The following is a 20458-nucleotide window of genomic DNA, read 5'->3' as shown; positions in this document are numbered from 1 at the left end:
GCTGTTTCTAAAAATAATTTCAATTATTTTTGTACCTTAATCCCATGCATAAATGATCCAACCCGGTTCAAGGATTTAGCGTCAAAGTCATAATTTGTATTAATAACATCCCTGAGCATGTGAAGAAAACTGAAAGTGTCTGTAGACGTAATTTCAAGTCATTCTCTGTTATAGATTATAGTCGGATTATTAAACCCGCTCAACATTTATTTCTGCAGCTCGGAAAGGTTTAATTATGACAAAATGTTCCCTTTTTTTGTAGCAGAAATCCGTAAGTCACTCTTTTATAGAAACTAACCAAATTTCAAAATTAAAAACATTGATATTTCATTATTTTTCTGAAGGAGGGCGGGGGGGGGGGCTTCAAGTAGCCCTAAAACTAAAGAATATAATGTTACAAAGTGTTTAGTTTCAATATGTTTAATGTGTGTGCACATTTAATGCTTATTAAGCTGCATCCGAATCCTTATAGATATATTAAACATAGATTAAATATCATACAGTATGAAACTTGGCACAGGTAAAAAGAATTAAGATTATTCAATGTCAGAGCATATTCTAAAAGATTGTTGAATTAAAGACCAAACAGCGATTGAATTCAAATAGAAGAATCCGAATGCACGTTGCTTGAATGGCCCTTAACAATACTTTGTTACATGTATACACATAGATTATCAATTACAATAGGTGGCAACAGAGAAATGGATCAATAAGACACGACGTCAAGTGTCAAATTTTCTCATTATATTATTTGACATATTTTTCAAGATTAAATAAAAAAGTGTAAAAACAGAAAATAATTAACACATAAAATTGTACCTTTTTCCACTGTAAGATAAGCTCTTTATCTTTAAACTATCACTTTTATCAATAAACACTGAGTTGACACTTGTGACGTAAGAATACAGATGTACTGAGAGTGTACAAATACTATGTTGCCATCTTATGTACTTAACAATGTATTTGCATGTTACATGTATAGTTATCTAGGGAAAGGAGATGAAATACAAAAAGGTTTTCAAGATTTTGAATAAATTTCCTGTCTCGAATGTTGTCCTCCGTTTCTTGAGTCCTACTGGCCTCGGCTTTGGCCATCTGAGTGAGGCCGGGGACCAGGGTGGCCTCGTTTTTGGCCAAGCTCACCAGCGAAGTGTGTTCGTCATTCTAGAGTAAGAAAATGGTAAATGAATGATAAGACATTATGATTGAGTAATATCATTTTTCAGTATCGAAATCACTAACATTCTGATCTAAATAAAGAAACGGTTGATAGGCATATTTCACAAGTTTTAATAAGTCATTTCGATATTGGTATATTCTTTAATGATATTATCACCAAAACCTTTAAAAACTGAATCTAAAAAAATATTATATTTTCTATCTCATACTAGTAGTTTTTCATTTGAGTGTATTTAATATAAGTGTGGATTTATTCAGCAGAGAAAAGGAAAGAACTTTACAGAATTTAACACTTTCTGAGAAGGTAAATTTTATTTATATGAAGGTTTAAACGGTACATTTATGAATTGTGAATTGCATCTCATGAAATGGAGGGTCACTTGAAATAAAATTTACAGTTCCTTAAAAACATGATGTACCCGCATCGCAAAAACGGTGAAAATGAAAAGTATGCAAATTATTTGCAAGCCGGAGAGTTTTATTGCTTATGTAGTAGTACTTTGCACATGCCATTGTATGTAAATAGAATTAGCAAAACAAAACTTTATTTCCAGTTTTCTTTTGCGAAGAGTTAAAAAACGAATTTAAAAAATGTATGAGTTTATAATTAAGAAATGAACCTGAAGAAAAGGCCAGTTTTAAAAAGAATAACAATTAATAGATGTAGCATAGTCCGATTAACAAAGGCACCTCTGTCTTCTGAGAAATCGTTTTTCCATATTGAAAAGTGTAAAATTTCCTTTGCAATGTAAACTTTGGTAGATGAACCACAATTTTATAAAATCTATTTTTAGCTAGAAAAATAAGGTTATCTTATTCATACTTGACAAGGGTTGTAAATCGTAAACACCTAAACTGGAGAGTCTCTAAGAACTCAGCTTACAATCCTTGAATTACCTTTTTGTTGGAAAATTGTTCCCCGTTCATATACTTGGTGGCTATCTCCGAGATGACCCCGAAGGCGATGCAGAAGACGAATGTGAGAAGGAAATGATCAAAGTACGCGGCAACACACCAGAACACAAGGTAGAGGCTAGAGTAGATCTGCCAGGGTTGCAGGCTTCCAATATCATCATCCATTCTAATCATTTTATAATATTTGAACTTTTTAGAATTAGGATTTATTATTATTATTGATACTATTATTATTATTGGTTTTCAGCCATGGCATACGCATATATATGTATATATATATATATGTTTATATTTTTAATAGCAAAGAGCTTTATTACAAAGATGACTCATGCTTAAATAATTAATATATTCATGAAATATCGATCCTTTTATGAGTTATTTACTTATTCATTACAAATTCAAAGAGTTTCTACTTCAAATCATCTATTCAATTATATTTCATATAATTCATGTGCAGGTTTTATGTTTATTTTGTTTTTAAATTTCACATATATTATACATAAACAGAGTTGATGAGTTGTGAATTTGTACGTGTGTTAATTGTAAACATAGAGCCGCTGAATGTATATTTTAAATGGCTCGGTGCGTGTCAGCCGCGCCGGCCAGTATTTATTTTATTTGTCTTGGAACCGAACTTAATGAATTTGAGCTACTTCGCTAAACTACCTATTGCCAGTTCAAATTCATAAAATGGGTAACCATTATTCCTCGGATTAACTGTTTTAACGCAGAGCGTAAAAGTAAATTCCACGGGCAACGACCGAGCCGATTTATCTATTGGTAGACCATGAATGTCGTCTATCGGCCACCAAGTCATTAGACGATTTTTTAAATTCACGGCTGTTTCTGCTGGTTCTGATAACTGAGATACAGGCCACAGGGTTTTAACATAAACAAGCTACCATCAATATGACTCATGCAAAGAAAGAAAGTTCTACACTGAACATTTTATAGTCAGCAAGCATGAATCTTAAACTGGTAGAGGGGGGAGGGGTTAAAAAGGGGAAAATGTAAGTGAGGGGGAGGGCGGAAAGAGGGGGGAGAAGGACGAAAAAGGGTGAAGAGGGGGTAGGAGAGATTGACCAACAAACTACTCTCTCAACATAAATAATCAATATATTGTATAAACAAGATCTTTTTACCCAAACTTGTGGAGAAAACAGAATCACAACACAGTTACGAAAAAAACTTTTTACACTTTTCACTTGTGAATATGCATTCATAGCAGTTGTTTTTAACCACAGTTGACAGGAAAATAGGTATAGGAAGAAAATATATTTCTTAGATACGTATTTACAAACATAATTTGTGGACCTTTAAGAAATATTTTTTAAGTTATTATTTTTTATATTGCCTTCTGCTTACAAATAATTTGAACAAGTTGCTTATTGGCTACTGTCGACCTGTCCATACAGGGTTAAACATTGCCCCCCCCCCCGCCCCCACCCTTTCCTTTAAGAAAAATATAATTTTGCTGACACTTTATTTTTCTATTTAAGTAAGTTTAGAACGGTATTTGTAGTATTCAATTTCTGTGTACGTGTATGGGGGTGGCCACCCCTCAAATTCGGGGGGGGGGGGGGGGTTAACAGGAAAAGAGGGAGTATGATTTCTAGGAAAAGTTGGATAATAGTATTAATTGACAAATGTTGACATACATTAAACTAAATTAGTTGGTTGGGTATAATCCAGATGATTTTATTTTATCCTTGATTGTCATTTTCTGCAAGAAATAGGACGCATTATGCAGAGAGAAAACTTACCATTTTTCAACAAAATTTAAACAAGTTCTGATTATATAGTTTAACCTTAATCCCTGTCAACTTGTTTTATTGAAAACAAAATAAAAACATAAAATCTGCAATAAAATGACTAACCCGCACCTGTTCTTTAGAAACAAACTTGAATCATTTTCAGACATCTTAATGAATTGAGTTTTTGCCACAAACACACATTTTCTAATTACTATATCTTTGCTTACTATTGGTGAAAATCTTTAAAATTTTAAACTTAGATTATTTTAAATAACATAATTTATATTTTTCAAATATCTAAGATCTACGATTGCGCCAGATGTCTGTTTATCATTTGTGTTATTGTGTACAATCTTTATTATTGTTGTTACGCAAAAACTAGTTCTTCAGCAGTCCAAAACCGTCACAGCAAAGTGTACGAAACCCTATCGCCCCCTCCTTCTGTTCAATTCTCCTTGATTTCGAGCATCTAACAAGTTACTTTGACTGGTAAATGTTCACAATATACCAATGTTGCCAAGTTATAAAGATTAGAAAATCAAAGTTTGTGGCTCAATTTCTTTGATAAAATTGAGCATATATTGTAGAATTTGAGATAAATAGAACTTATAACTATCCAAGTGAGTCTGCGTTTTTTTTTTGCACAAATTCTTTTTATTGGTTTTGTTTTACCTTCATGAACTATTTTAAAGATACATTATTATTTATTAATGTCCTTTAAAACTTTTTAAAGAATTACATATTTACTTTTTTGTTGATACAATTTGCCGGTTTAAATTGCTGTAATATGATAAGAACCGCTGCTATAATGTTCCTTGAAATATTACCTGATGAATTGTTGTTGCTGTTGAAAGATAAGATTTGAATTTGCAACCAAGGAGTATTTGCGAAGAATAGATAGAGCCGGGTTGTATATAGTTTAACAGGGGCGGGGGCAGGATCAATACTGACTCTCTCGTACACTTTATATATATACAGCTTTTCACCAGCTGATTCACACACACACAGACAGACAGACAAAAATACCATTTCAACCATGCAATGAATATTATTGAATATAGAACTAGGATCAGATTTTCAATAATGTGTACGTAAATAATGACGACAAGCCAAGACAAGCAGATTTAAACTGACAGTTTAGTATATTCAACATTTACCTTTGTCTAATGCAAAATTACATTAAACAATATAAAAGTTAACAATTTAATATTAATACTCTTCTCTCTGGATATCGCATTTTATAATTGAAAGGGTTTGCCAAAAAACAGGTGCCAGACAAGACTTTTAGCATGAGTATAGTTTAGTTCATGAGATGGTTTTCAGAAATGGAGTTTCTTGGTCTCAGTCTAGTGTTTTTCGTTTTCTAAAATGTGGTATGATGACAGCACTGCAAGAGTTGATAGATTTTCGCACATTGCTTTGAAACAAACACTGGTTTTGCAAAACGTAATCAGTTTCTTTAGATTTGTTTTACATGATGGTGAGATATATCCTCTTGAGCCGATTTCAAAAGGCAGACAGAGAAAATGTCCTAGTTTTATGAGTGTTTCTGAATGTTCTCTCTGCAGAAAGTTTCATTTTTAAAAGATACTTTTTTATAGCATTGATGTTTTGAAGCTTGGTCATCCCACTCAGGTATTTCTGCTTGAACATAGTTCTCTAATTTGGCTTGTTGAAACATTTTTTTCTGCATAGTCTGTGATTAAATCTTTGCGGAGCCAATTTAATCCCTGTCTAATGTAGATTGTAAAGCAGAGTTAACTCTTTCATCCCCCAGTATTCTTATTCTAGTGTATGCTTGCGTCATGTGTTGTACAAGTTGTTGCTCTTCTTGAAATATATTTGGAATTTCAGTTTCACCAAAAGTAAAGCTTATTCTGCTAGGTACACCTGATCTGATGGAAAATGATCTACATTTTGCTGGTTTTAATCTCATTCCCATACTTTTAATCTTGGATTTTATTTCATTTTGAATTTTTTCATGTTTTCTCAGATCTGTTGTTATCAGGCAAAAATCGTCAGCATAGGGCAGAGTAATACTTTTCTCTCCATTCAGATTAAATCCACAATAATTCTTACTCTGTAGAAATTCAATGATTGGATTGAAAACCATCAGAAATATGATGGGACGAAGCCACGGGCAGCCGTAGTACATTTAAATTTCCTGGCCGGGTCAACCTTTCCGGTCCCAGTTTGTATCTGTACCTATAGCTCGATGGACAGGACTATCCGGTGCAACAAGGTTGACGCGTTAAGACTTTATGCTTTATATAGGCTGAATTTACTTTTACTGAAGGGGCAGATTTGCGTGAAGCGGCTCACCTCATGGAATACTCCTCTTTTAAAAGGAAACCAATTCATATTATGTGATAAATAGTTGTCTTAAAGATAAATGGATTAATAGATAGATAGATAGATAGATAGATAGATAGATAGAAAGATAGATAGCTATATATTTGCCGTAGATGCAGGTGTAATTTGAAGTGACCTTTCATTTGTAGAGTGGTGAGTCCGATTTACAACTGTACTAACTGATCTACATTATATAATTTCTAATTTTAGGACGGGTCGTTTAAGTAATATTTTGTCGTTCGATGCTTCCGTTCCGAGTCAAACTATGTCGAATGTTAGAAAATCTCTCTGTTTTAAAACAGTTAATAAATTTTATTATTCTATTCAAATCTATATTGCAGAGAGTTAAAAAAATAAACTTACATAATTGGATTACTATAATGTTTATTTCCTAAAGAGGTCCCAGTTAAATGATCTGCAAAAAAATGGCCTATTTTGAAGGTCCATCAAACCTGTTCGAAACTTAACAATTCTAAACTAAAGAATGCTGCAACCTCTCGTTTTAGGATTCTTTTCCATCAAGGAGTTCTGGGTTCAAGACTACTTGATAAAGAAGTAAAATATAAGAGGGTTCAGATATATGTAATATAGGTTTTTAAACAACATCGGTCAGCTGAGATTTTGGAATATCCGACTTATATAAAAGATAATTTTCCAGTCTTTTTAATGAGTAAAAGGGCTGAAAAACTCTATTCCCTGTTTACAGAACGTAATTGTTGAATTGTTGTGCAAATGATTTGCAAGCTGTTATATGTACATTGCCTAGTAATATTTATGTTTACATTATAAAAATCTCAGATAATTAATATTTACATGCATTAAAATTTTTGAAAACTACTTTTGACACAGAATATTTTGTACTTTTTAAGGTATTCATGTAACTACAGCTGAGTTGAGTGCACACTATAAGCTTCAGCAGAAATTTTGTTCCGATTTAGTGAAAACAGGTAAGTCCATAAGAATTTAAAGTTAATTCTATATAGTGCATAGTTTCCTTTGGATGCATAGAATGATAACTGAGAAAAAAATAAGATGGAGAAAAAAAACAAAGAAAAAAACTCTCAGTGCGACGCTCAGACTAAACTATTTTGAAAATGATACAGCATGTTTCTTCAATTATTTAGTAATCCCCGCGCATATTTTATTAAGCTTAGAACCAGAAACCTCAGGAATAGGAAGACGGCTTTTAAACTCAAGTTAGGTCTTATAACTAGTCCATTGAACATGAGACACAGCAGTAGAGCAGTTGTGCAGTGTAAACAAACCCATTTTAATTAATAACTGATTCAGTCATTATCTGAAATACCCGGGATACATTACAATTAATCACACGACTGTACAATTAATTACACGACTGTACAATTAATCACACGACTGTACAATTAATCACACGACTGTACAATTAATCACACAACTGTACAATTAATCACACGACTGTACAATTAATCTCTCCCTTCTTTACCCCTGTTTACCCTAAATAAATGTGTAACTGCATTGATCCAAAAAAACATTGATCAGAGCTAAAAACTTAAAAATGGTGGATATCGAGATCAATGCTTGATCTCCTCTTTTTCTTAATCTAATTTAATTATGCTTCTTCTCCTCTTGTTATTAATCTCCAGATTAATAAAAAGATCGTGATTAAGAATATACCATTCTAAATACTTTAAGATCAGTACCAATCCAGGTATAACCTTCGGTATTCTCAGGTATCTGTCTAACAAGATATACAACTCAATCTCGAACTCCAGGTTCCTCAATAATACCTTAGTCAATATCAATCCGGATATGACTTTGTCTGTATTCTTTGGTATCTGTCTAACAAGACACAACTCAATCTCAAACTCCAGGTTCCTCAATAATACCTTAGTCAATATCAATCCGGATATGACTTTGTCTGTATTCTTTGGTATCTGTCTAACAAGACACAACTCAATCTCAAACTTCAGGTTCCTCAATAATACCTTAGTCAATATCAATCCGGATACGACTCTATCTGTAGTCTCAGGTATCTGTCTTTCAAGATACAATTCAATCTCAAACTCCAGGTTCCTCAATAATACCTTAGTCAATATCAATCCGGATATGACTTTGTCTGTATTCTAAGGTATCTTTCTTACAAGATACAACTCAATCTTGAACTTAAGGTTCCTCAATAATACTTTAGTCAATATCAATCCGGATACGACTCTATATTTTGAGTTCTATGATACAGGCTAGATTGATAAACTTAATATCAAGTTTTACGTACGTTATTTACAAGTATAGTTAATTAAGCTAAATCGTGATACAAGTTTCACGTAGTTTTTTTTACAAGCGTAGTTAATTAATAACGAGCGAAGTTATTACAGATCATGTACAACGTAATATATATGCAGGTATGTCCAGGTTTACAGATATAGGGTTTACTACGATATTTATTTCATGTCGATATCCCGTTGTGATCCTGCAGTAACGACTTTGCTTGAGGGATTAAATATCCTTCTCCTCCTTAAATGCTACCCTACAGATTAGTTTAATACCGCCTCGATATTCCGAATTGTGGTCATATCCTGTAGAGAAAAAAATTAATTCAAGGATCATCAATTGATCTCCTTTTAAAAATGCAGTTTTATGGTCTAATTCAAAACCTTATTAATAATCCGTAGTGGTCATGCCCTGCAGTAATGACTGTAATTAAAGATTTATAATTCGGTGATGGTGATAGACCAAACCTGTGTAGAGTAAAAGAAATAGATTTTAGTTCCACATTTATTGAAAATATATTTCGGTCTGGGTAGACCCTCATCAATTTTAACTACATAATAACCATCAAGATCGATAAAAAGGTTGATAAGAAAATAAAGAAGAAAAAAAAGATTATTTAAAAAGAAAAATTGGGCTGTCAAATGGACAAAAGGGAAACGTAATCAAACATTTATTCTCAAATTCAAAAGTCACCACATTGGAGATCCAGATGATGAAGCATTTAAGATAAAGCAAAATATATCACTCCACTAGGTTAAATTTAAGCGTGGGGGGGGGGGTCCACTGGGGCTCAGCGCCCGTTGAGGACCCCCCATCTAAGGCCCCTTTATTGGAAAATCTTAACCATTACTTTTTTAAAGCATATACATAATGTCGTCTTACGTAGTAATTTTTATTTATTTTTTTGTTAAAAATGCAGTAAGCTACATAATTCGAGTTTTCGTGCTGTTGAAAGCCACACATTTTGGGTTTCATGGACATGTAACTTTTAATTTTTGCAATTTTTTTTGTTTGGAAAGATCTTTGGTCAACAATGGTGGAAATAAATGTTTGTTCTGACTTTTCAAACATTATTGTTTTCATATTTCATATTTTAGGATTACGTGCATTCTAGGACACTACGCAATGAATGCGCACAAAATGCGGACTTTACGCGCACACGATTATTTCATTCCGCTAGAAATCTCAATATTGTAAATGTAAGAAAAACATAAAAAAAAATAAAAAAAATAAACTATGAATTTATAATAAATTACAGTGTAAAAAGTTAGTTTTGTTCTATTATGCATTAAAAGAATTAATATAATCACTCTTATAGTTTTAATTTGATACAGTGACCAGTGTTTGTATCAATTCAATGAAGACGACTTTTTTATTGAAGTTTTTATTGTTAACAAGCGTTTTTCACAAAAATAATTTTACAAGTAAAAAAAAAGAAGCTATTATTTAACAACTTTTTTTCATGTTTATGTGTATTGTGTATTAATATGCTGTTTGATCAAGCTTTTAGAAAACGAAATTGAAATCAAATTTCGTCTTCATTGTATTGATATAAACGCCGACCACTGTAAATAAGCAATGGAGACATCAGCAGTTTTTATTATGTGCATATATTTGTTCTTTACCAGAAAAAAACTAAAAGCAAAATATTGGCTGAAGTAATAATAAATTAAAACGATAAAAAATCAGTTTTATTCTAAAGATCATTTAACAAATTCATAATCCTAAAAGTTGTGGCAGAGACGATGAAAAAAAAAAAAAAAATTTATTTAACTAACTATACAAATATATTGTTGATAAATGAGTTTGGTCCCGGGTTTGGTGCATTAACGATTCATAACACATATACGTAGATTCAAACTGCTACAGTTAAACCCTAAATGAGCCATACATCGAAAGAATTTATCAAATGTCGTCTTGACAATTTTTCAATGGGTTTTATACTATTTTACGTAAATCTCAGTATTTGCGAAAATAAATAAATAGCCATGAATATGCGGGAACAGTTTTAAAGAGATCTAAATAATCATTTAATTAAAAACTAAATATCTGAAACATTCCATTATTAGTAAGTGAAGAATACAACATTTGATGAATTCTTTCGATGTATAACCATGCATTATCAAGACTCTATAGGACGACTTTAAAGTGTTGCAATGCTTTGGCCTTTGATATTGAGTTACTAACTCATTTTTACTTTTTCGTAGCTCTAGACATGTTGATTTGATAACTTTAGGGCTCTTGCTTTTAGCTTTAAGTTAAAAAAAGCAAGCGGGAAAATTCTTGTATGTTTTTGCTTGAGAGCTTACAATCTTTTGATCACTATTGACATTTGACACTAATTAAAATTAATTTCATGAGTGACCATCCATGCAAAAATGGCAATGTCCGATTTAAAACGGTACCCTTGAAACCTTAATCTGATCAAAAATAGGTAAGAAACTGTTGTTTTTCTAATTCGTTAGTTCTGTGAAGTTCTCCTAACCAAGAAATGCGCAAGTCACTTTCGCAGAGAAACCGCAAATTGAAATAAACCGTTTTAAGTAACAAAAACTTGCATATCTAATTTATACTTTGTAAATCAGGCATTACCATCGTTGCATGGAGTGTCACTTGAAATTTCCCTTACAGTCTCTGTATCTAAGGTCACTATGAATGAATAAAACAATCCCTTTAATTTTTCCTCATTTTGAATGAAGAATCTGGATCCCACATCTGGCTTCCACTAAACCTCCTCACAGCATCCACATCTTCAACCTTCACAAGAAAACAAGCTTCAACAAAAATACATAAAAAATTTGGTTTACGAAATACAAATATTTGTTCGTGATCAAATAGTACTTTGATATAATCTACTTGAAAAAAATATTCAAATTACCAAAATGAAAAAAAAACCTTGTAAAAGAATTGAGTCTTTGCCGCAAATTCAATTTTTGTAATCCTTATATTTGCAACCTGAGGATATAAACCTTTGATATTTCAAACTTATCATGTGATCTAACAGAATTCATAGTTTGAAATATTATAGGTCTACAACATTGGTTTGCAATGATATTAAAATTAGAAAATCAGAGTTTGTGGCAAAAACTCAATTTCTTTAAGTGTGTTTTATTTGTTTTTGTTTTATTACATGTTTAAAAAATCTGTATGATCCCTGAGTCCTGACACTAAATATCAATTTTGCATTTTTAAGTGATCTTCCGATTAAAAAGGTCTTGCCGGATTCACAATTCTTTCAAACTTTAACTCATTAATAATATAAGAAGTGAACGGTGTTTAATTTTCACAAAATCCTTCATTGTTTCTGAGACAAAACATTTTGCAAAAAAACCACAGTTGAAAATTATCAATTTTTAAAAACAAGCAGATAGATGTTTAATGCATTAAAGGATACCGTTGTGAATCGAACTTGCAATTTTTTAAATCGAGAGTCACTTAAAAGATAACATCTGATTTTTATTTGAATTGCTTAATTTTTACCTTTTTCTGCGAAACATTGGACAATCGGGAGAAACAGGTTTCGAAGGTATCATCAAACTTTCTGAATGGTATTTTATAATATTATGCAGGCTGTTCCAAATTACAAAACATGGAAAGAAATTTCTGTAAAACTTAAAGATTGTTTGATCTAACAGAAGAACATTTTAAAAGATAAACGGTCTACGACATTTGGTTGCAAAGATTTTGGTATATTAGAAAATCAGAGTTTGCGTTATGCGACCTATTTCGTTATTTTGAGCTATTTCGCTATTTCGAGGTATTTCGTTTAATTTAGATAGCAAATTTCAGGAAATGAATCAATTTATCACTCCGTCATTTAAGACGTCCAGCCGACGGAGATAGGTAAAAAAAAAACAAGCAGACACCAAAACAAGAGAAATGTATCAATATCTATAGATTAATACAAAGATGTTATCAGTAAAACTGAGACGTCTCCATTAGTACCTTTTTTGCATTTTCCCAATGATTATCATGACAAATTTTATTAATGAAAGTAATCAACATTTTCACAGTGTCTAAGCTATAAATATGATAATATTGTGAGTATTGCTCAGTAATAAAATAGAATGCAGCCATGAAAAAAATATACTGAAACTACTTCACATTTTTTCTTTGTGTTTCTATTCATGCATTACTACATTTTAAAAAATTTCAATTTTTTCTTTATCTTGAGCAAGGCACGATTTTGTGCAAAAACTATGACCTTGTATTAATGCGCAAAATTATGCAAAACTGGTTTCGTATTAATACGAAATTGATGCAAAATTTCGTGCAAATAAATTCATTTCGAGCAAAAACGCGAAACTAATTGTTTGATCCGACCTCTTTGATTTGAAGAAACAAAGTCTTTGCAACAAACTAAAAGTTTGTAATCCCCTTATCTTGAGAATCTGATGGTGAAAAAATTGATATTTCAACCATAGATTATTTGATCCATTAAAATTTATATTTTAAAAGATCATAGTTCTTTTCTTATATGATTGTATTAAGAAAATTCTAAAAGTCTGGGCCTTGAAGTACTATATACCATAAAACTATGGTTAGTAAACCAAAGAATTAAAAATTAAGAAACTTGTTTAAGTTGTAATATTAGCAGGCATTGTGTCTTTGACACCTATTCTGATTTTCTAATCCATATATCTTTGCAACCCAATGTCGTAGATCTTAGATATTTTAAAATAAGAATTCTGTTAGTACACCATCAGGTTGCTAAGATATATGGGTAATCCTAGAATTTGGAAATACTTGTATTATAAAATAGGTGAAAAATCCCATTGACTATTTCTTATATATTTTCTTTTATTATGTTTGGCTCCACATATATTCCACTATTTCTTATATATTATCCTTTATTATGTTTGGCTCCATATATATTCCACTATTTCTTATATATTATCCTTTATTATGTTTGGCTTCACATATATTCCACTATTTCTTATATATTATTCTTTATTATGTTTGGCTCCACATATATTCCACTATTTCTTAAATATTATTCTTTATTATGTTTGGCTCCTTATATATTATTCCACTATTTCTTATATATTATCCTTTATTATGTTTGGCTCCACATATATTCCACTAATGATATGTTAATGTTAAAAACATGCCATTATTAATAAATAATAAAGAACTATCAAACGACCAAAAATAATATGTAAGCATAATAACTGTTAAATTTATATGCAATTATTAATTTATTTTGATAGATTTATATCTACTATTTATCAAAATGAACACTAATCATTTTGTTTTTGATAAAGTTTGCTTTTTTTAACCTTTTAATATTTAATCCTAAAATAATGGAAAACCCGTTTTAACAAATTCGTTTTCAGATAGGTTTTGGATAGTTTTTAGATAGGTTTTGGATCGTTTCTGGTTCGTTTTTAGATATGTTTTGATTCGTTTATAAAATAGGTTTTGGTTCGCTTTAGAAAGATTTTGGATCGTTTCTGGTTCGTTTTTAGATAGGTTTTGATTCGTTTAAAAAAGGTTTTGGTTTGTTTTAGATAGGTTTTGGATCGTTTCTGGTTCGTTTTTAGGAAGGTTTTGATTCGTTTTTAAATAGGGTTTGGTTCGTTTTAGAAAGGTTTTTGGATCGTTTTTGGTTCGTTTTTAGATATGTTTTGATTCGTTTATAAAAAAGGTTTTGGTTAGTTTTAGAAAGATTGTGGATCGTTTCTGGTTCGTTTTTATATATGTTTTGATTCGTTTATAAAATAGGTTTTGGTTCACTTTAGATAGGTTTTGATTCGTTTCTGGTTCGTTTTTAGATAGGTTTTGATTCGTTTTTAAAATAGGTTTTGGTTCGTTTCAGATAGGTTTTGGATCGTTTCTGGTTCGTTTTTAGGAAGGTTTTGATTCGTTTTTAAATAGTTTTTGGTTCGTTTTAGATAGGTTTTGGATCGTTTCTGGTTCGTTTTTAGGAAGGTTTTGATTCGTTTTTAAAAAGGTCTTGGTTCGCTTTAGAAAGGTTTTTGGATCGTTTTTGGTTCGTTTTTAGATATGTTTTGATTCGTTTATAAAAAAGGTTTTGGTTCGTTTTAGAAAGGCTTTGGATCGTGTTTGATTCGTTTTTAGATAGGTTTTAGATAGGTTTAAGATAGGTTTTGGTTCGTTTTAGAAAGGTTTTGGATCGTGTTTGATTCGGTTTTAGATAGGTTTTAGATAGGTTTAAAGGGAGTGTTAGCGAAAAATGAAAGAGGGTAAAGGCTTAATGCGATAAAAAAGCGCTTTTGTTCGCCACTAATCTTACTTCTATCTGTTGCGTCTATAAGGAGAAAATTGTTAAAGACGTTTCATACCGAATAACATTGTGTCCATACAAATTGAGAAAATTGCAACATACGACTTAGACCGCAAAAAAATCAATTTAATTTCAAACAAATCATTCAGATATTACAACCTATAGTCATCGATTATCTTTCGCCACATTTATATATAGTTGATTTTTCATAATATGTCTTAATTGTTATGATCTGAGAGTTACTTATAAAAACATTTATTCCTGTTTCGAGGATTTTTGGTAATGAAGACGACATTTTCATATTTTCCAGGAACGTTCGAAAACAAGTTGTAAGCAAAATATTATTTTAAAAAACAAAATCAAAACTCCCTTTAAGATAGGTTTTGGAAGGTGTCTGGATTATTTTTGATTATTTTTAACATAAAATTTCTGTCAGGGTTAAAGTTGACACAATACAGTACAAGAGAAATACAATAGAATAGAAATAAGAATAAAAGTATAAACCTTTTTTAAACATTTATTTTTATAACACTTTCCCAAATATGAACCTGAGAAAACATATAAAGAAAAAACCGAACCAAATTGATTAACAACACTTACTTTGGGGGAACAAATCTCCTTTCATTCAATCTTACTTGATCAAATGTAAAAAAGAGTATTCTATTAAATATGCACTGAAAATTATCTTTAATCATTGATAGCAAAAAACAAAGTGTGTTTAACTAAAAAAGTCTGCATAACTATGTAATAAGTTTATCAGAGGAGTTTTTTAATAGCATTTTTCATCATATAAAGGGTTTCCCACAAAAGATGAGACTTCAGAGATTACTATACGAAATTCATAAAAAAAAATCTCCATGAAAATTGTAACTTTTTCTTTTATTATATCATTTAGTAGATCATATATAGATTATCTTCAAGACAAAAAAAAACAAATTCATCGTTCAGATCATTTTCGGTTGCCATTAAAGTCTCATCCTTTGTGGGTAACTCTGTAAGACCAAAGACAATCATTCAGGTTATCTCTGAATTGTTAGGATTAGCGAACACCCTGTACCATACCTTGCAAACCATATTCTTGCAATATAGTATACTAGTCCACCAGCTAGAGTACATAAGCCTAAATAAAATATCACAACTTTTCAAGTCAAGAAAACGACGGTAACTTCAACATTGTTGGTCAGATTAAGATTTCAAGGGAACCCTTGCCATCTTTGCATAAATGGTTACTATAAATTAAGCCTACAGTCTCTTTAACAGATAGAATAATATTAACAGTGGCGCATAGTAAACGTTATTTAATGGTAAAATCTTGATGATTGATATTAAAAAAGCAGAACTAAAAGCTCTTTAAAAAGTTAGGATTTAGAAAGAACTAAATTAAAACCGACGGGCATCAATCCAGATTTTGGCCCTCGTTAGAGAATGTTGGAAGGAACGGTTTCAGAAGGTCTCTATAGCTCATGGGGTGGAATAAATTATGTCTAAGCCTTAATTTTAAATATTACCAAAAACAATTAGAAAAATGTGGAAGCCATCACTGCTTGTCGAAGACATCTGTATTCTGTAAACTACATTAATTAATAAAAATGATTATTTCTATTTTTTTAACCTAAAAAACTAAAAAACTACTGAAGAAGTTACAAATGAAAACTCTTGTTTTTTAATAATAATATTGCTGTAAACTGTGTTAATACCCTCCAGGTTTAGATTTCGGATTTGATAAGAATTATATATTCCTTGGAAGTAATAAACAATATAACTGCACACTGCAAGTATTATTATTCAGGGTTATATTTGCTTTCTTTTATATAAAATTCAATAACATCCCCTCTCTTTTCCCCCCTTCCTTTTGTTAAGGCTTTGTACAATATGAATACATCAAAATTACTTATTGTTAAAAGAATTCTTTTGACAATGTTGATTCATTTCAAGTACTATAAAACTGACAACTTTTTGAAATTATCACCTATCATGAAGATGCGAAAATTGTTTGGCCCCCTTTCGGGTGCTCCAAGAATTAAGAATTCCTCTTTTTTGCTAATACTTTCATTTAAGAAAATAAGTAACACATATTTAATTGTTAATTGTTTGGGTTACATGTGGAATTACACATGACTATCCATTGTCCATTCAAATAATAATTCGCTTTCAGGAAAAGTTCAATTGTTAAGTAACCAGAAAAAAAAACCAGATAATATTTTAAAAACGCTTTTTAATGACATAAAACAAAGCTTTATTGAGAATCAAAAGGACAAGTAGCGTAATTGAATGGGGTTATTCGTGCAAATATAGCAATGCCCAATTTTTAACGTCCCCATGAATTTTTTTATCTCATAATGTAGAAAATATTGTCGTTCACCTTGGTTTAAAATTGTTAATAAATTTTTTTCTGTGGTAGAAATTCACAAATGAAAGTAATCAGTTTTCAAATTTATTAATATGTATTAACATTAATTAATACTTAATCAGACAAAGCTTTTATAATAATTACTATTTGTGCACGGCCATCTATATGCATACGCCTACTTTACAGTCCCATAACTATGAAAACCAAATTTGTAATTTTTGTACATATTTAAACACAAAATTTTTCTATTTTAAACTGTTTTGAAGACGCTCACGCTTTATGTACAAGGGTAAGCGTTTATATCAATACAATGAAGAGGACTTTCGATTTCAATCTTGATTTATATCAAGCGGTTAAACAGCATGGAGACACATTATCATAGATGTCAAGAGAAGCTGTCAATTAAAAAAGCTTCTCTTTGATTACTTGTAAACTTGTAATTCGAAAAAAGCTTGTTAACAACTAAAACTTTAGTAAAAAGTCGTCTTCTCTGTATTGATATAATCGCCTACCACTGTAGATATATTTTTGTCATTGTTATCGCCAACTCTTATAAAGAAAGTGGATCTACATAATGCATGAAGTATTGTTATTAACTGGCGGGGAAAGTTTGGGTTTCTATAAATTATTATATTTTCATCAAAACCGCGGGGAACAACATAGTTCGAGGCCTTAACGGAATTAGTTTGTTATTTAAGCATTAAAGGGGCTATACACATAATTTTAAGTGATCTTCCATTATATGTACAAAAACATGGCCTTACAACTAACTTAATAATATATTGCTTTGCAACCAACTAGACCAAAATACTGCTTTGAAACCACCTAGATCAATATACTGCCTTACAAGTAACAAAATAATATATTGCTTTTCAACCAACTAGACCAAGATACTGCTTCGCAACCAACTAGGCCGAAATACTGCTTTGCAACCAACTAGACCAAGATACTGCCTTACAAATAACAATATAATATATTGCTTTGCAACCAACCAGAACAAGATACTGCTTTGTAACTAACTAGAAAAGGATCCTGCTTTGCAACCAACTAGACCAAGATCCTGCTTTGCAACCAACTAGACCAAGCTACTGCTTTGCAACCCACTAGAACTATATTGCTTTGCAACCAACCAGAACAAGATACTGCTTTGTAACCAACTAGAAAAGGATCCTGCTTTGCAACCAACTAGACCAAGATCCTGCTTTGCAACCAACTAGACCAAGCTACTGCTTTGCAACCCACTAGAACAAAATACGGCTTTGCAACCAACTAGAACAAGATACTGCTTTGCAACCAACAAGAACAAAATACTGCTTTCCAACCAACAAAAACAAGATACTGCTTTGCAACCAATTAGAACAAGATCCAGCTTCCAACTAGAACAAGATTCAGCTTTGCAACCAACTAGAACAAGATCCAATTTGCAATCAACTAGAACAAGATCCTGCTTTGCAACCAACTAGACCAAGCTACTGCTTTGCAACCCACTAGAACAAAATACAGCTTTGCAACCAACTAGAACAAGATCTTGCTTTACAACCAACTGAACCAAGATCCTGCTTTGCAACCAACTAGACCAAGATACTGCTTAGCAACTAACAAAAACAAGATACTGCTTTGCAACCAATTAGAACAAGATCCAGCTTTGCAACCAACTAGAACAAGATACTGTTTTGCAACCAACTAGAGCAAGATACTGCTTTGCAACCACCAAGAAGAAGATACTGCTTTGTAACCAACTAGAACAAGATACTGCTTTTTAACCAACTAGAACAAGGTACTGATTTGTAACCAACTAGAACAAGGTACTACTTTGCAACCAACTAGAACAAGGTACTGCGTTTTAAACAACTAGACCAAGATAATGCTTTGCAACCAACTAGAACAAGATACTGCTTTTTTAACCAACTAGAACAAGATACTGATTTGGAACCAACTAGACCAAGATACTGCTTTGCAACCAACTAAACCAAGATACAGCTTTGCAACCAACTAGAACAAGATACTGCTTTGTAACAAACTAAAACAAGATACTGCTTTTTAACCAACTAGAACAAGATACTGATTTGTAACCAACTAGAACAAGGTACTACTTTGCAACCAACTAGAACAAGGTACTGCGTTTTAACCAACTAGACCAAGATAATGCTTTGCAACCAACTAGAACAAGATACTGCTTTTTAACCAACTAGAACAAAATACTGATTTGGAACCAACTAGAACAAGGTACTACTTTGCAACCAACTAGAACAAGGTACTGCGTTTTAACCAACTAGACCAAGATAATGCTTTGCAACCAACTAGAACAAGATACTGCTTTTTAACCAACTAGAACAAAATACTGATTTGGAACCAACTAAAACAAGGTACTACTTTGCAACCAACTAGACCAAGATACTGCTTTGCAACCAACTAGACCAAGATACAGCTTTGCAACCAACTAGAACAAGATACTGCTTTGTAACCAACTAAAACAAGATACTGCTTTGTAACCATCTAAAACAAGATACTACTTTGCAACAAACTAGAACAAGATACTATTTTGCAATCAAGTAGAACAAGGTACTGCTTTGCTAACAACAAGAACAAGATTCTGCTTTACAACCAACCAGAACAAGATACTGCTTTGCAACCAAACAAACATAATACCACATTGCAGCCTAGAAGAACAAGGCATAACTTTGCAACCAACTAAACAAGATACTATTTTGCTAACAACTAGATCAAGGTACTGCTTTGCAACCAGTTTGAACAAAATACTACTTTGACGCAATCAAAAACAAGATGAAGATTTGCAACATGAACAAGAAAGTATTCTATACAACCTGATTTAGAAGGTATTGGTAAAAAAGTTAATTTGAAAGTCTAACCAAATAAATTTGATTGAGCTAAAAATCAAAGCTTGGGGAGAAACGAGGTTACAACGCCGTTCGAGTGGTGTTTCCAAAAAAATTAACGTTATTTTAATTCTAATTTTTTACTTCCGTTTTAATGCATTCTAATTTTTTACTTTCTTTTTTACTCCATTCTTTTTTTTTAATTTCTTTTTACACATTCTAATTTTTTACTTTTTTTACTGAATTCTAATCATATACTTTCATTTTTACTGCATTCTAATTTTTTACTTTCTCTTTACTGCATTCTAATTTTTTACTTTCTTCTTTAATGCATTCTAATTTTTTACTTTCTTTTTAATGCATTCTAATTTTTTACTTTCTTTTTTACTGCATTCTTATTTTTTACTTTCTTTTTACTACATCATAATTTTTTACTTTTTTTTACTGCATTCTAATCATTTACTTTCTTTTTTACTGCATTCTAATTTTTTACTTTCTACTTTAATGCATTCTAATTTTTTACTTTCTTTTTTACTGCATTCTTATTTTTTACTTTCTTTTTACTACATTCTAATTT

At 31.4% G+C, this 20458-nt stretch overlaps 2 protein-coding genes across 5 annotated transcripts in view; both read right to left on the bottom strand.

The window, feature by feature from the left end:
• Nucleotides 1–1039: 1039 nt before the first annotated feature.
• On the bottom strand, nucleotides 1040–7400 carry LOC111714252 (uncharacterized; the record flags this gene model as incomplete). The annotated part of the gene is given in 3 exon segments (XM_023489321.1): nucleotides 1040–1164; nucleotides 2077–2260; nucleotides 7365–7400. Coding segments are annotated over 2 exon segments (308 nt in total), but the record flags the coding sequence as incomplete, so codon positions are not given.
• Nucleotides 7401–10116: 2716 nt separating this feature from the next.
• Nucleotides 10117–20458, bottom strand: part of LOC111714178 (sodium-dependent nutrient amino acid transporter 1-like) — a 21001-nt gene continuing 10659 nt past the window's right edge. Inside the window, exons 10-12 of one of the 4 annotated variants that reach the window (XM_023489231.1) lie at nucleotides 11928–11988; nucleotides 10561–11204; nucleotides 10117–10323 (exon numbers count right to left, since the gene is read on the bottom strand). In XM_023489231.1, coding sequence (XP_023344999.1) covers nucleotides 11183–11204; nucleotides 11928–11988 — 83 coding nt within the window. In that variant the 3' untranslated portion in view covers nucleotides 10117–10323; nucleotides 10561–11182. The other 3 variants (XM_023489237.1, XM_023489245.1, XM_023489277.1) reach the window with 3 other exon arrangements.

Source organism: Eurytemora carolleeae, unplaced genomic scaffold, assembly GCF_000591075.1.
Source record: "Eurytemora carolleeae unplaced genomic scaffold, Eaff_2.0 scaffold149, whole genome shotgun sequence".
Taxonomy (NCBI): domain Eukaryota; kingdom Metazoa; phylum Arthropoda; class Copepoda; order Calanoida; family Temoridae; genus Eurytemora; species Eurytemora carolleeae.
Note: the sequence above shows the minus strand (reverse complement) of the source record. Positions and strands in the feature narration are given on the sequence as shown.